At 50.3% G+C, this 12,731-nt stretch overlaps 1 protein-coding gene and 1 pseudogene across 2 annotated transcripts in view; one reads left to right on the forward strand and one right to left on the reverse strand.

Annotated features, from left to right (window-relative positions):
- Positions 1-298: 298 nt before the first annotated feature.
- LOC105494645 (chloride intracellular channel protein 1 pseudogene) lies at positions 299-910 on the reverse strand (annotated as a pseudogene).
- An 8,781-nt stretch (positions 911-9,691) lies between these two features.
- The window catches only part of LOC105494651 (signal peptide peptidase like 3), a 143,420-nt gene continuing 140,380 nt past the window's right edge, over positions 9,692-12,731 (forward strand). The window contains exon 1 of one of the 2 annotated variants that reach the window (XM_011763288.3): positions 9,692-10,203. In XM_011763288.3, coding sequence (XP_011761590.1) covers positions 10,181-10,203 — 23 coding nt within the window. In that variant the 5' untranslated portion in view covers positions 9,692-10,180. Of the gene's footprint in view, positions 10,204-10,412; positions 10,471-12,731 lie in introns of those variants that run through there. The other variant, XM_011763279.3, reaches the window with a different exon arrangement.

Below are 12,731 nucleotides of genomic sequence, written 5' to 3' on the forward strand. Positions count from 1 at the left end.
TCTTTAAGAGATGTGGCTGTTTATTTATTTTTTCATTTTTTTCTCTGTTTTATTACTGAAATATGTTGTCCTGCCCATGCCACCCCACTATAAAAATCTCACCCAGCTCCCCCATTTCTTTCCCTCATCCCCTCTTCCACCACACCTTCCCAGAACGAGGGCTCCCGGATGCCCTGCCCACTGGCCATTTTGGAGTGTGTCCATTGGGTAGCAATGTGGAAACCACTGAGGCCTTTGTGGAGAAAACGGAGGGCGTTGAGGAAGTCCCAGGAGGGGCTTACTTGAGGGCCTTGGCCCCTTAATCATAGGCAAGCTTGATCTCCTCGCCACCTGGGCAGGTGGAGGCAGATTCTTCCCACGCATAAGCATTGCTCAAGTGCCTATGCACTCCGGGGAAGGCCTCGGGGATGGTAAATCCCCGGTACTTCTTACACACCACCTGTACTATGTGCAGCTTTGGCAACAGGTTGAGGTCAGCCAGGGTGCGTTCGTTGCCATTCAGAAACTTCCTCTGAGAGATGCCCTCATCTTCAGCACTGGTTTCATCCACTTCTTCTGGGAGGGGGGATGTTAAGTAATTGTCTAAAACCTGCAGGGCTTCTAGGAGTCCCTTCTCCAGATTATCATTGAGTGCTGGGCTTGACTTCTTGATGTAGGCAGAAAATTTGGCAAATATGTCCAGCCTGGCTGTGTTGGACTCAGGGTTCAGAGCTGCCAGCTTGGGGTATCTGGGAGGGCACAGCACTGCCTCCGGAAATTCCTCCATCTTGTTGGTGTCTGTGTGCACTTCAGTGCCATACAGCAGGAATGGGAGCTGCCCTCCTGGGCACAGCTTCTGCACTCTCTCGGTCCATCTCTTGGTGTCAATGGTGGTAACATTGAAGGTGACTCCCTTGACCCACAGCACCATGAACAGTCTCTGGGAGATCACTTGAGGTCAGGAGTTCAAGACCAGCCTGGCTCACATGGTGAAACCCTATCTCTACTAAAAATACAAAAATTACCCGGTTGTGGTGGTACGCGCCTATAATCCCAGCTACTCGGGAGCCTGAGGCACAAGAATCACTTGAACCCGGGAGGCAGAGGTTGCAGTCAGCCAAGATGGAACCACTGCCCTCCAGCCTGGGTGACAGGGTGAGACTCCTTCTCAAAAATAATAATAATAATAATAATAATAATAATAATAATAATAATAATAATTTTAAGTAGATTGTGATAAGTTAAAGTGCATGAGATTCACACTCACTATAGTGAGCCACCACGCCCGGCCAGGGCCTAAATTCTTGACATTCATTTAGCTCTTACAGCATTGCCAAGTGATTTTACAGAAAGCCAACTGTGTCCTTGAACACACACAGTCATTCTGAGTCTCGAAGGGGCACAGAGTGAGACTTTAGGTCCCATGGAAAAGGCCAGAGCCGTTGGAAGTAGCTTTGGGTGATGCAGAAGCTTTTTCTTTGGAGAGCTAAGAACAATAAAGAAATAAAAATGCCACGCTGAGCCTCTGGGCGATTCACTTGGGCTTTGGTTCCCAGTGAGTCACAGAAGTCAAAGCCAAGTGGAAAGTTGGTGTTGGATGAATGAAACGGGAGCTGCTGGAGTAGGAAAGTCGAGGCCTTCCCAGAAGCAAAGGGCCCATTCTTTTCAGTGGGAAAAAATCTGGTGGAAGAAAGGAGGGAGAAGGGGTTTGGTGAAGGTATGGTGAATGAGGAGAGGTTTTCTTCTCTCTGTCTGAACCAGAGACCTCCGAAGTGCTTCTTGAGGAAGTATGGCTACAGACCCTATAAGAACCCACACAGCACTTGCCAGGGCCGGGATGGTGTTCAGGCCATGGAAACACCGTGTACGTGGTCCCAGGAAGATGAAGTGTGGGCCCAGAGACTAATGGCTTGAGCATCTCAGGCTAAGGTTGCCTTAGTAGACAGCACCTCCAGATCCTAGCCAACATCTCTACAGGTTTGAAGTCACCGCAGAGGGCAAGGTTGGAATAAATCGAAGCCTGTGGCTTGGCTGTGAGCTGCCCAGACTATGGCATCTGGGGAGAGACTTTTTAATTTTTTTTAATTTGCATTTTATTTTGAGACAGAGGCTTGCTCTGTCATATGGGTTGGAATGCAGTGGCGTAATCTCAGCTCACTGAAACCTCCACCTCCCGGGTTCAAGCCATTCTACTGCCTCAGCCTCCCAAGTAGCTGGGATTATAGGCACCCATCACCATGCCCAGCTACTTTTTGTATTTTTAGTAGAGACGGGGTTTCACCATGTTGGCCAGGCTGGTCTCAAACTCCTGAGCTCAGGCAATCTGCCCGCCTCGGTCTCCCAAAGTGCTAGGATTATAGGCGTGAGCCACTGCGCCAGACTGGGAGTGACTTTTAGTCTCCCTGCCAGCAGCACTCAGCTCCAAGCTGAAGCAGCCCCAGGTGTATCTGTGGCACCTCTGGGCCTCAGCTAGGCAGATGTGCTTGGCAAGAGACTCAGGCATTAGGCTCCCCCCAGGAGGGGTGCTTTGTCTCTCTGCACCCCACTGCAGGTGAGAGCGCTACAACGTGTGCAGTGTTTGTTAAAAGAAGCCATGGAGGCCGGGCGCGGTGGCTCAAGCCTGTAATCCCAGCATTTTGGGAGGCCGAGACGGGCGGATCACAAGGTCAGGAGATCGAGACCATCCTGGCTAACACGGCGAAACCCCGTCTCTACTAAAAACACAAAAAATTAGCCGGGCGAGGTGGCGGCGCCTGTGGTCCCAGCTACTCGGGAGGCTGAGGCAGGAGAATGGCGGGAACCTGGGAGGCGGAGCTTGCAGTGAGCTGAGATCCGGCCACTGCACTCCAGCCTGGGCGACAGAGCAAGACTCTGTCTCAAAAAAAAAAAAAAAAAAAAAAAAAGAAGCCATGGAGGCTTGGTGCAGTGGCTCACGCCTGTAATCCCAGCACTTTGGGAGGCCTAGGCGGCCAGATCACCTGAGGTCGGGAGTTCAAGACCAGCCTGGCCAACATGGAGAAACCCGTCCCTACTAAAAATACAAAAATTAGCCGAGTGGTAGTGGCACATGCCTGTAATCCCAGCTGCTCGGGAGGCTGAGGCAGGAGAATCGTTTGAACCTGGGAGGCGGAGGTTGCAGTGGGCCGAGATCATGCCATTGCACTGCAGCCTGGGCAACTGAGCGAGACTCCGTCTCAAAAAACCAAAAAGAAAGAAAGAGGCTATGGAGGTGCCTCTAATTATCAACACAGTAATTATAGGATAGCTTCTTCTACCAAGTGTGTTCAAAAGAGACTTGGGGAGTCTCCCCCAGGATGGGTCCTCTGCCTTAGGCACAGACTCCAGGGAGTTGGCATTACCAGGTCTGTCTGGGCTGCCTAAGCATTGTTTCTGAGAACATCAAGGCTCAGGTCTGACCTGGCTCTACCTGTCCCTCCAGCCCATTTCTCCCCTCTGTCATCCACCCCTCGCCCCCACACACATGCATGTGCACTTTATTTATATTCCGTAATGACCTGCTTGCAGCTTCCCCATGGGCTGTTATCTTTTTTGCTTCCGAACCTCTGATCAAGTCCAGGAGGTTTCCCACTGGCTCTTTTTTGTTTGTTTGTTTTGTTTTAAGACAAAGTCTCACTCTGTCGCCGAGGCTGGTGTGCAGTGGCGCCATCTAAGCTCACTGCAACTTTCGCCTCCTGGGTTCAAGTGATTCTCCTGCTTCAGCTTCCCAAGTAGCTGGGATTACAGTTGCCCACCACCACCATGCCCGGATAATTGTTTTTTGTATTTTTAGTGGAGACAGGTTTGGCCATGTTGCCCAGGCTGGTCTCAAACTGCAGACCTCAAGTGATCTACCCGCCTTTGCCTCCCAAAGTGCTGGAATTACAGGTGTGAGCCACGGTGCCTGGCCTCCCATTGCCTCTGAACTGCTGCTCATAGTTTTGGGGGCTTGACTGCAATGTCACATCCTCCAGGAAATCTTACTTGACCAGAACCTGGGCTGGGTTAGATACTTCTCTGCATTCTCATCGTCCTCTGAATTTACCCACATGACACTTGGCATAGTGAACTGTCAACGACCGTTTACTTGTCAGTTTCTCCCTTTCCTCGCGAATGCTTCTTGGGAAGGGATTGTAACTTGTTGCCAGTTATAGCCTGTGTGCCCAGCAGAGAGGTTAGCCCAAAATAGAAGCTCGATGTCTGTAGAATGAATGTTTGAGCAAAGGGGAAAGCAAGCCAGGATCTAGAACAACTTGTTTTGCCTGATGTCACACTCAACATCCACTTCTGTCCTCCGCCACTCCCTCCTTGACTAAGAGTGAGAGTTCTTAAGGGGAGAGAGATACAGGAAGGCAGATCAGAAGTGAGGTATATGGTGAGCATATTAGACACAGGGTCACTTGCGTTCTTTGAACATGGGTTTTCAGAAAACGTTTTTTAGAGAAGTTTCAGGTTTACAGAAAAATTGATGGGAAAGTACAGAGACTTCCCATATAGGCCTCTCCCTCCAGTAAATCTCCCCTATTAATCACATGGTATATTAGTGTAGTACATTTGTTACAGTGGATGAGCCAATAATGAGATTAGGTTTTACTCTTCATGTTGTACAGTCTATGGGCTTTGACAAATATACTATGGTATGTAACCACCATTATAATGTCATACAGAATAGTTTCACGGCCCCAAAAATCTCCCACCCTCTGCCCATTCATCCCTCCCTCCCCATCAAATTCTGGCAACCACGAATCTTTTTATTGTCTTCATAGTTTTGCCTATTTCAGAATGTCCTATCATTGGAGTCATACAGCATGTAGCCTTTTCAGGCAGGCTTTTCACTTAGCAGTGTACTTTTGATATTTTTCCATGTCTTTTCGTGTTTTGATAGCTCATTTCTCTTTATTGCTGAATAATATTCCATTGTATGAATGTACCAGAGTTTGTTTATCCCTTCACCTATTGAAGGACACTTTGGTTGCTTCCAACTTTTGGCAAGTATGAATAAAGCAGCTCTCAATATTTGTGCGTAGGTTTTGTGTGGACGTGCTTTCAATTTATTTGGGTATACCATGGATACTATGGATTTTTTGAAAGAATCTTGTTTAATTTCCAAATACTTGGGGCTTTCCTGGATATCTTCTTTGTTATTGATGTCTAATTTAATTCTGTTGTGGTCAGAGAATATATTCTGTAAGATTTCAGTCTTCTGAAGCTTATTGAAACTTGTTTATAGCCAACATATGGTTTATTTTAGTGACTATTCCAGATGCACTTTAGAAGAATTCTATTATTTTGGGGTGTGATGTTCTATAATAGTCAACTAATTCAAGGTGGCTGATAATGTTGTTCAGGTATTCTATGTCCTTACTGATTTTTTTGTCTAGCAGCTCAATTATTAAGAGATAATTAAATTTCTAATTATGAATTTGTTTACTTCTTCATTTAATTATATCCATTTTTCTTTTATGTATTTGGAACTATGATTAGGTTGAGACTTTAAAATTGTTATATATTCTTAATGAAGTGCCCCTTTTATCATTATGAAACACCTCTCTTATGTTCTTAGTTTTGAAGTCTACTTTATCTGATATTAAGATAGCTTTCTTATGACGTGTGTTTTTGTTTTAGGGCATTTTTACAACCTTTTACTCTCAACCTCAGTGTGGGTTTGTATTTAAAGTATGTGCCAGCCAGGCGCGGTGGCTCATGCCTGTAATCCCAGCACTTTGGGAGGCCGAAGCGTGTAGATCATGAGGTCAGGAGATAGAGACCATCCTGGCTAACATGGTGAAACCCCGTCTCTACTAAAAAAAAAAAAAAAAAAAAAAAAAAAAAAAATTAGCCAGGCGTGGCGGGTGCCTGTAGTCACCGGTACTCGGGAGGCTGAGGCAGGAGACTGGCGTGAACCCGGGAGGCGGAGCTTGCAGTGAGCCAAGATCGCGCCACTGCACTTCAGCCTGGGAGACAGAGCGAGACTCCATCTCAAAAAATAAATAAATAAATAAACAAATAAATAAATAAATAAATAAAAAGTGTGTGCCGGCTGGGCGCAGTGGCTCACGTCTGTAAACCTAGCAGTTTGGGAGGCTGAGGCAGTTAGATTGTCTGAGCTCAGGAGTTCAAGACCAGCCTGGGCAACACTGTGAAACCCCACCTCTACTAAAACACACAAAAAAATTAGCCAGGCATGGTGGCGCATGCCTGTAGTTCCAGCTACTCAGGAAGCTGAAGCAGGAGAATTGCTTGAACCTGGGAGGCAGAGGTTGCAGTGCGCCCAGATCACGCCACCGCACTCCAGCCTGGGTGATAGAGTGAGACTCTTTCTATCTAAAAAAAAAAAAAAAAAGTATGTGCCTTGGGCTGGGCGCAATGGCTTACACCTGTAATCCCAGCACTTTGGGAGGCCAAGGAGGCAGATCACTTGAGGTCAGGAGTTTGAGACCAGCCTGGCCAACGTAGTGAAACTCTGTCTCTACAAAAATATAAAAATTAGCTGGGCGTAGTGGCACGCACCTGTAATCCCAGCTACTCGGAAGGCGGAGGCAGGAGAATCACTTAAATGTGGGAGGTGGAGGTTGCAGTGAACCAAAATGGTGCCATTGCACTCTAGCCTGGGCAACAGAGCGAGACTCTATCTCAAAATAAATAAATAAATAATGGCTGAGGTGGGCGGATCATTTGAGGCCAGGGGTTCGAGATCAGTTTAGCCAACAGGGTGAAACCCCATCTCTACTAAAAATAAAAAATTAGTTAGATGTGGTAGTGCACACTTATAATCCCTGCTACTCAGGAGGCTGAGGCAGGAGAATCGCTCGAACCTGGGAGGCAGAGTTTGCAGTGAGCGGAGATCACACCATTGCACTCCTGCCTGAGTGACAGAGCAAGTCTCTGTCTCAAAAACAAACAAACAAAAAAACTAATTAAATTTAAAAAAATTTTTAAAAAGAATTTAGCTCCTTTGCCTTCTCATCTCCCCTTAATATCCCTACATCTGGTGGGTTTATGGCTGGACAGGTCTTTGCAGGCCAGTGTCTTCCTGTGAATAGCGAGAATAACGGTCCCTGATGATCTGATATTTTCTTGTTGCCCTGCCTCAAACCCTCCCCTGGACCTTGATCTTTTTTTTTTTTTTTATTGAGATACAGTCTCACTCTGTCGCCAGGTTGGAGTGCAGTGGCGCGATCTCGGCTCACTGCAACCTCCACTCCCCGGTTCAAGCGATTTTACTGCCTCAGGTCTGCCAAGTAGCTGGGACTATAGGCATGGGCCACCACGCCCAGCTAATGTTTGTATTTTTAGTAGAGACAGGGTTTCACCATGTTGGCCAGGATAGTCACGATCTCTTGACCTCATGATCCACCCTCCTTGGCCTCCCAAAGAGCTGGGATTACAGGTGTGAGCCATCGCGCCCGGCCTGGACCTGATCTTACCAGTGAGCCTTTTCCCAGGGCTCTCTGACAGAGCTCTGGAGGAAACACTTGGAACCTAACTGGTCCTGGCACCTGGCAGTGGGGGAATAAGGAAGGAGCGCTTGCTTCTGAAGGCAAGTGTACTTGGCTTTCTCTTTAAAGGATTTCCCTTGGGGAACAAGCAAGCAGCAGATGTATGGGCAATGGCCAGCTGATCCATTTGGAGATAGATTTAGGGTGTGGTGTTCCCTGTATGCCTGGGCAGGCCCTGGGAAACTGGAGCAGAGCTCAATTCTGGCCTAAAGTTGGGCAAACTGCAGAGAAGCTTGAGTACGTTGGTTTCAGGTGTGTGAGTTTCGCCTTCTGCAGAGAAACTGGGGGGTGAAGGGTGTGGGTGGAGGGGTGTCCAGGAGGGTTAGTGTATCTGTTGCCCAGGCATGTTTCTCGATTCTGAAGCTGCACTGGTTAATCATTTTTATTCACGAACACAGTAACTGGCAGGGAGGCTTAGCTGGACCCTCAAAGTCTGGCCTCAGTGCATCTTTTCAGTATCTTCTCTCAACACTCCAGCACAAATCACCCATCCGACTCTTGGATTCAAGCTCACCTGGAATTGGGCCTTACTTCATGCAATTCTATCTTCCTAGAATGCCTTTTCTTTCTTTCTTTTTTTTTCTTTTGAGACGGAGTCCCGCTCTGTTGCCCAGGCTGTAGTGCAGTGGCGTGATCTCACTGCAAGCTCCGCCTCCCGGGTTCAAGCCATTCTTCTGCCTCAGCCTCCCGAGTAGCTGGGATTACAGGTGCCCGCCACCACGCCCAGCTAATTTTTTGTATTTTTAGTAGAGACTGGGTTCACTGTGTTAACCAGGGTGGTCTCGATCTCCTGACCTCATGATCCACCCGCCTCGGCCTCCCAAAGTGCTGGGATTACAGGTGTGAGACCGTGCGCCCGGCCAAAAAAATGCCTTTTCTTTGATAAGCCTCTCACCCTTTCAGAGGGCTTCACCGCTCCTGGGGAAGCATTCCCCAGTACCTGGGGCCTCAATTAATCTCTCCCTCCAAGTCCCAGATTCACGCTGTTGGTCTCTGGTCTAGCTCTATGGTGTTTACTTCTGTGCCTGCTTCCAGTCCTCCAAATGGACGGTTTCCTGAGCTTTCTGCCCTTGCTGTTCCCTCTGCCAGGAACTCTTTTCCTGTGGATCTTTGCAAGGCCAGCTCTCTGTCATCATTTAATATCAGCTCAAATGTCACGTCCTAAGCGAGGCCTTCCTTGACCACCCTATCTAAAGTAACCCACACTTCTACTCACTCTCTGTCCCCTCACCTTGTGTTATAAAACGTGTTTTCAGCCGGGCGTGGTGGCTCACGCCTGTAATCCCAGCACTTTGGGAGGCCGAGGCGGGCGGATTACGAAGTCAGGAGATCGAGACCATCCTGGCTAACACGGTGAAACCCCGTCTTTACTAAAAATACAAAAAATTAGCCGGGTGTGGTGGTGGGCGCCTGTAGTCCCAGCTACTCGGGAGGCTGAGGAAGGAGAATGGCGTGAACCCGGGAGGCAGAGCTTGCAGTGAGCCGAGATCGCGCCACTGCACTCCAGCCTGGGCAACAGAGCGAGATTTCATCTCAAAAAACAAAAAACAAAACAAAACAAAAAAAAAACAACATGTTTTCGTAAAACTTAGCAGCATCTGAAATTATCTTATTTTATTTGTGGGCTTGGACTATGTATGTCTCTTCCTCTAGAATGTAAGCTCTAGGAAGGCAGAGTGGGTTGACACATGGTTGACACCCAACAAGTATCTGTTGATTGATTCAGTTAAGGCAAGCGTGGGGTATCCGACTTGGTGCCGGGCTTGGGTGCAATAAAGGTTGGCTGCCTGGAATATTTGCTACCTGAATGAATGAACCAAGGAACATACGAACGAAGGAATGCAGCCCTCTGCCTGCTGACTGACAGGTTGACTGACAGTTGGGGCGCCTGTGGCCAGCAGACTGTTGACTGACGGTTGACAGCTGAGTGGCAGCCAACAGACGCGCCTCGGGGTTCCCGATTGGCTGGTGCAGCAGCCCCTCGGAAAGGGGCGGAAGAGGGTACCCGAGGCGACATCTCCGCGTGGGGAGGGGGGCGGCACCAGGCAGCGGGAGGCGGCCCAACAGCTCGGGCTGCGAGAGCAGCAGCCGCCTAGAACCCACTAGCCGAAGTCTCCGCGCATGGGCCCGGCTCGAGGGGCGGGGCGCGCGTCACGTGAGCGTGTTTTGGGCACGTGACCCGCGCGGGGCCAAGGCTCGCCCCCGCCTCCGCCCCTCCTCCCCTCGGCGGGTGTGATCGAGTGGCCTCGCCTCATCGCCTAGCGCCCCCCTCAGCTGCCGCCGCCTCCGCCCGCCGGCCATGTCCCCCGGCCGCCGCCGCCGCCGCCCGAGCGCGGCGCTCCCGCGGCCCGGCGCGCAGTGAGCACGGGCCCGTCTTGCCGTTCGCCCGCCCCGGGGCCCCCTTGTTCTCCGCGCCGCCGCCGCCGCCGCCGCCATGTTGGGTTTGGAGCTGCAGCGGAGCCGCCGCCGCCGCCGCGGGTGAGGGAGGCCGAGAGCGGAGCCCGCCCCGCCCCGGGGCCCAGGGAGCGGGGCCGCCTTGGAGCCCGGCCTCTCCCCGCCAGCCGCCTTCCCGGCCCGCCGTGCAACCAGCGAGCCAGCGAGCGAGCAAGCACCGGACCCCGGCCGCGCCTTCAGCTACGGCCCGAGCGAACCCGCCGCCGCCGGCCGGGCCACAGCCTGCAGCGGAGCCCACGAGAGGCAGCGCCATGGCGGAGCAGACCTACTCGTGGTGAGTGCGGGTCTCCAGGAGGCCGGGGCGCGGCGAGGGTGGGGGTCGGGGCGCCGGCGCGGCCCGCCGAGGGGAGGAGGAGGAGGAACAGGTGCGTGTCGTGGGGGGGGCGCGGGTTGGGGTGCACGCCCCCCTCTTCCCCACCGGAGGGGGCGGCTGGCGCGCGCGGAAGGCGGTGAGTGGCCGGGGACCCGGCGTCCAAGAAGGGGGATGGAGGAGGAGGCAGCGGCAGCAGCGGCGGATGTCATCTGGCTATGGGCGGAGCAGGTGATGGAGAAGGGGAGCATGACCCCGGGGGTGGGAATCCCACGGATGGGAAGTTGAATCCGACCGGCACCCCGGAACTGACTCGTGGGGTGTTTCCTGGGCAGGAGGACTCGAAAGGGCGGAGAGAGGCAGGCCAGGGCAAAGGTGGGCCGCTGGGATGAGAGGAAGCTCTACTGAGAACAGGTGATAGAGGCAGAACTTCCTAAGTTGGGAGAGTGGAACAGCCGCCACAGCCGCAGGGCCGCTGCTTAGCTCTGGGACAGGGAGCGCAGGGAGAGTTGGTGAGGTGGGCAGAGGCCCGGGAGTGAGGGAAGGAAAACTGCGCGGGGAGAGTCCGCGAACCTTGGAGGGGAGCCACTGGTGAAGAGGTTGGAAGAGGAGCCTGTTGGAAGAACCTGTTTAGGAATTCGTTGGTGACAGTGGGGCATGGGCAGAGTCTTTGTAAGGGTTGGTACTATTATTTTAAGAGGAATGGCGCCCAGGGCCAAGTGTGGAGGTGGAAGACCTGCAAGTTAAGTTCATTTCTGTGGGGCTTTTAAAGTTAGTAAGTAGCTCGTTAAGGGCCGAGAAGCGAGAAGCTACTCTGTAGTTTATTAAGGGCCGAGAAGCAAGAAGCTACTGTGTAGTTTATGGGCTGACAACCTACATTTCCGGAGAAGGGAGTGCCAGGGTTTGGGGGAAGGATCGTAAGAGGTCTTTAGCATGCAGAGGTGGGATATTTGGATGACGGGTTGAAGGAATGATGGCAGATTCCATGAAGAGTGGAAATCGGGTAGTGAGAAGGAAGTCATAGCTGGAGAGAGGAAGCAAGAAATGGCGTGATTGTAGGAGTGGGGGACCTGGCTGCAATCTAGAGAAATGGTTTGAAATTACTCTTGAAGCAAGTGTGGTTTGGGACAGAACTGTAGACATTCCCTTCTTAGAAAAGAGCATAATAGAATGGGAAGAGCATGGCATGTGAAGTTGGAAGACCTATTTCGGAGGTCCAGTTTGCCATCAACTTGCTTTGTTGATACGACATGATTGTGAGTTCTTCGGTCCTTTTTCCTTACCTATAAAATAGAGGGAATTACCTTTTCCGCAGCCTGTAAGGATTGAGTACATTTAGAAAGCACTTGGCAAACTGTGAAGTACCGCAGATCTTACTACATTAATTATAATTATCCTAGAGAAACATCCAAGAAATGGGTAATACCTGAAAATAAGGAATGGTTTTAGGTAGAAGAGTTTGAGTGGATTATTTATAGTGTTAGAGGTTATAAGTCAGTAACTCATTGTGTCTTCACATAGAGAAAGGGAGTTGGGGATTGAAGATGATAATTCTTAAGGGAACTTCAGTGATGTATGTGCAATCTCAAGAAGAAGGTAACTGAGAGACAAAGTAACCCTAAAGGAAGAATTAAAATCTTGGTGAACACGTGCTCTGAAAAGAGGTTTAAGCTAATTTCATAGTTTTGAGTGACAGAGAGCTGCCTTTCAGTAGCAGGTCATAGGGAACACAAGATTATAGTTTCAGCTTCCTTCTGGACAGAGTAAGAAATGAAGGTAAAGGTGTTTTTGTCATGCCTTGTGGTTACTCATCTTGAGCTTCTCATACTCTGGTCCTAATGCCTGTGGCCCTGAGAGTCCTGATGGCTGCTTTGCTGTTTTTACTGTGCTGTACAAAGGCCATGGATGGTTGAAAGAATAGAAAACTCAGTGCTCAAGAAATGGGGAAAATGAAAATGTTTTACTAGGTAGGTTGGACGCACACTACCTCTCTCTGACATTAGTTGGCTCTATTAAGGAGGGATTACTTTGTGAAGTTTGACAGTTTACACATTTATTCTACTAAAATACTTCCTTCAGGGTCCGCTCTGTTTGCTTTACAGGCAAAGAAACTCCTTGAAATCAGGGAGCTTAGCCCCTCACCTTTAGCAGGTTTTTGAGAGGCATATAAGGGGAGACTGGGGAAACCGAGCAGTTTCCTTTCTTTTTTTTTTTCTTTGGAGACCGAGTCTCACTCTGTCGCCCAGGCTGGAGTGCAGTGGCGCCATCTTGGCTCACTGCAGCCTCAGCTTCCCAGGTGCAAGCAATTCATGTGCCTCAGCGCCTCGAGTAGCTGGGACTACAGGCACGTGCCACCACACCCAGCTTTTTTTGTATTTTTAGTAGAGATGAGGGTTCACCATGTTGGCCAGGCTGGTCTCGAACTCCTCACCCTGTGATCTCTCCGCCTCGGCTTCTCAAAGTGCTGGGATTGCAGGGGTGAACTACCGTGC

The sequence above is a fragment of the Macaca nemestrina genome, chromosome 10, assembly GCF_043159975.1.
Source record: "Macaca nemestrina isolate mMacNem1 chromosome 10, mMacNem.hap1, whole genome shotgun sequence".
Lineage (NCBI taxonomy): Eukaryota > Metazoa > Chordata > Mammalia > Primates > Cercopithecidae > Macaca > Macaca nemestrina.